This window comes from Mesitornis unicolor, unplaced genomic scaffold (assembly GCF_000695765.1).
Source record: "Mesitornis unicolor isolate BGI_N332 unplaced genomic scaffold, ASM69576v1 scaffold44118, whole genome shotgun sequence".
NCBI classification, from domain to species: Eukaryota; Metazoa; Chordata; class Aves; order Mesitornithiformes; family Mesitornithidae; genus Mesitornis; species Mesitornis unicolor.
In genome coordinates, this window is record NW_010201997.1 from 3,353 (window position 1) to 7,221 (window position 3,869).

The window sequence follows — 3,869 nt, forward strand, 5'->3', positions numbered from 1 at the left end:
GGTCCCAGGAGAGGGTCCTCATGCTGCAGGCTGGCCAGGCAGGCACAGCTCCCATGCCAGTCTGTTCCTCCCTACAGCAGCGGGGAGCAGGGCCAGCCCTGCGCCCTGCACTGGGGATGTCGCACGTCCTCTCCTCCTGCCTCCAGCAGCCAGCACGGCTGGAGGGGAGGAACATGGCTTGTGAGTGCTCTCCCCTGTGTTCCCTCTGCAGGAGAGACATCATCCTCCAAGGCTGGACTCAGGACCGCAGGGAAGCTGCCTGCGCTGCATGCGGGAGGTAAGGGCTTTGCCCGTCCTGTCAGGGCACTGTGGCACCCAAAGGAAATGGCACAGCTGGGACCCTGGCATTGACCCCACTGTCTCCTAGGAGGTCGTCCTCCTGCAAGCAGCACCTAGTGTGCTGTTCAGTCCCAAACTGTCCACATTTGTGTTGCAGCGTTTTCAAGAAGTGATGCCAGAGATAACCCAAGACCATTTGAAGGACCGCAACATGTACCGGTAAGAGCTGTGGGGGGAAGCAGGAGCACCTTCTGCAAGCCCTGTCCAGGTGGCATGAGCCTGTCAACCCTCCCACCCGCAGAGCTCACCTCCCTGGTGCAGGCACCTTCCAGTGCTCCATCACAGGCCTCAGCTTCAAGGTGAAGTCGGCAGTGACCATCACCTACAGATATGCCAGCTGGACCAGTCACCTGAGCAAGGCTGACCAGGAAACATGGGTGCCCGCTGGCCCCCTCTTACACATCACGGTGCAGCCTGGTGTGGTGCGGGCAGTGCATCTCCCCCACTTCATCTGCCTGGCAGGTACAGCAGCCGCAGGGACCTGGCTCTCCCAAGCCACCATCCCTCAGCCTGTCCCCCCTGGGGACATCTTTGGCTCCTCGGAGACCTCTCTCCGGCAGGGCCAAACCCTCCCTTCCCCCCAAAGTCCCCTGGCCTCCCTCATATTGCTCTGCTTTGCTTTGGCGTCCTTCATCCTCCTCTCACTTTCTATCCAGCCTTCGCAGTGGTCCCTTCCCCAGCTCCTGCTCCACACCACCAGCCCCTCCTCAACCACCCTCTCCTCCTCATCAGCTGCTGTGATGACCCCCGGGCCCTACCCCAGCCCAGCTGCAGATCAGCCGCTGGGCTCCCACAGACTTTTTCAGCTCTTTGCATCCATGGCATCTGTGGATGGCTGTGGCCATCCCCGCTCTGCTCCACCGGCGCAGGAGCTGACTGTGCCCACCCACAGGCTGGACCACCCCGAGGTGGGATGCAATAGGTCAGAGCTGGCCCAGGCAGAAAAAGTGGAATGAAACTGTACATTTTCACACAGGCCATGTGAGGAGCCACAAGGCTTGGATCTGGGTCCTCTGGCCTGCAGTGCTCCTAACGAGCTGCTGTTCATGAGCAGAGAAGGGGCTTCAGCACCCACAGCTGGGCTGCAGAGCATGCAGAGGAGTCCCAGTGCTCTATGCTGGAGGTTTGCACACAGGCACGGGATGTGCTGGCACAGGAACTCTTCCTGGCAAATCTCTGTCCTCTGCCGAGACAGATCACATGGTGAAAGGAGTTTCTTCTTGTATGTCTCCATTTCCTGTGCAAGGCCTGGCAAGCTCAGCCATGTCAGTCAAAAAGTGGCACTGTGCACCCTTTACTGACACAGCTGTGTGAAGCAAAATGCCATAAATATCTTGAATTGCCAGGTTCATAACAAAGTGTGCTCCAGAGATAGTCCATGTGACTGGACATCAGCAGAGCTCTCTAACCCAGTTTCCCCTAGGGATGTCCCCTCAGGATGTTACTGCGGCTCTGATGATCAAAACCTGGCATAAATTCTCATGCAGTGACCATCTGCCTCCCCACTGTGTGGTGGTGTGGTGCTTGCACACAGGATGCTGCATGGGTGCAGTCTGACGATTTTCACAGTCCCAAGCTGCCACCTCCAGATTTGCAGATTTCTGAGACCACAAGAAGACTAACAAAGGCCTGCAAATCCCTGCTGAGCTCCAAAAGCCCAGGGCACACATGGGACCTAATGCAGCACATGTCATCACGTGTGGGCACTTTTCTCCTTTCTGCTGCTAAAGCCTTGAAGAGAAGGAGGCAGCATGAGGGGGTGCCAGGATGACTGAACAGAGCTTTGTTGCCTTTGCTTTCTCTTTCAGAAGATGTAAATGCCAGCCTGTGCTCCATTGCCCATTTTAAATCTGGGAAGATGACCCTGGAGAGACCGACCAGGCTGATTGCTTACTCTGCTGTCCTGGAGAATCCCAGCTTCTCACTGCTTGGGGTGCTTTGGAGGAGGTTACGTTCAACCTTGTATTTATTCCCTATGCACTCCTGGGTGCTGATCTTCCAGCAGCTCAGTGCTGCAAATACAACTCTCCACCTCTACCTGATCCCAGATGACATCTCTGTGAAGAAGGTAAGGCGGAAGGAGCTTGACTCGAGGAGCTTACTTACAAAAGAATGAATTCTGGGGTGGCTGCAGTAGCAGGGGCTGGATTTGATAAGCAGAGATGCCTCCCAGTGTTTCTGCCACCAGCCTTTGATTCACACACGGTCCTGTGTTCCCATCTCCCACTACAGAGGTAGCATACCTCTCACAGGTACCTCCAGGAACTGCTGTCCGTATTTTGGGCTGGGACAGTGTGTCCTAGCATGAGTGAAGCCGTGGCACAGGATGCTCTGCAATGTGAGCAGATGCAGGACTTGCTGGCTGTGCCAGGCACAAGCTATAGGTGTCTGCGTTCCAGCTGTTCTGCTGCCACAAGCCATTACCTGCTGTCACGGAGCAGCAGTGAAGGTGGGCATGGCCCTGCCTGTGTTCCTGCCTGCGCTGAGCGGAGCTGCATGGTCCCTGAACCACAGCGCTGCCCGTACTGCACTCAGCAGTCTGCTCTGACCATATCCGACTCCTCTCTTTTTGACTCCAAGGGCTACCTCCAGTTCACACCTCTTGGGTATTTTTCCTCTCTCAAAAGTGATAACTGATGTTTACAGGCCATCTTAGAACAAGAAAAGAATTGGAATTCCCAGCTAATTCCCAAACCTTCTCCATTCAGACCTCTATTCTTCGGTTGCATCTACCGGGTGACCAGCACAAAGTCTGTGGTGATAACACCTCAAGTAAGTGGAATTCTCCTTTTTTTTTAAAGAGAAATAGAAAATACGAGAAGTCTCTGTCTTCAGCCATGTTCTGCTGCCAGCACCTATCTTGCTAGGTCTGTGCAGGGAGCCCGACTGGTTACAAGAGGCAAACGTATGTCATGATACCCATGTCTAGAAAGAGCACAGAGTCCTCTCCAAAGCCCCAAAGAGGCTGCATTTGTTTTTTTTTCTTATGGCAGAAATAATAATGTGGGACTTGTTGGACTTACCATAGCTGCATATCAAGAAGGAATTTCAGAACCTTCCTGTACCTGTGGGGCCTACAGAAAAGCTAGGGAGGGACTTTTTACAAGGGCATGGAGTGATGGGACGAGGGGTGATGGTTTCAGACTGAAAGAGGGAAGATATTGATTAGACATTAGGAAGAAATTCTGTACTGTGAGGGTGGTGAGACACTGGCACAGATTGCCCAGGGAAGCTGTGGATGCCCCCTCCCTGGAAGTGTCCAAGGCCAGGTTGGACGGGGCTTTGAGCAGCCTGGTGTGGAGGTTTCCCTGCCCATGGCAGGGGTTGGGCTGTGGGAGGTCCCTTCCAACCCAAACCATTCCATGATTCTGCAGGTGTTGACTCAGGTGTGGTCCCAAGTCCTTCGCCTTCATCTCCTCTGCAGTGAGTTTCCTTCAGCTTAGGAGCAGGGCTGGAGAGAGACTTTCTCTCTATGCCATGATGTGACATGACTGCTTTCTCTATTGAAACTCCACTTGAGCATTTCTGCT

General features: G+C 54.4%; 1 protein-coding gene across 1 annotated transcript in view; it reads left to right on the top strand.

Moving 5' to 3' along the window:
• Positions 1–2,407, top strand: part of LOC104545192 (NACHT, LRR and PYD domains-containing protein 1-like) — a gene marked incomplete at its 3' end in the record, with an annotated part of 3,697 nt that extends 1,290 nt beyond the window's left edge. The window contains exons 4-7 of the mRNA XM_010190260.1: positions 212–277; positions 437–498; positions 581–801; positions 2,148–2,407. Of these exons, the coding sequence (XP_010188562.1) occupies positions 212–277; positions 437–498; positions 581–801; positions 2,148–2,407 (609 nt within the window). The remainder of the gene's footprint in view (positions 1–211; positions 278–436; positions 499–580; positions 802–2,147) is intronic.
• Between the last annotated feature and the right edge of the window lie 1,462 nt (positions 2,408–3,869).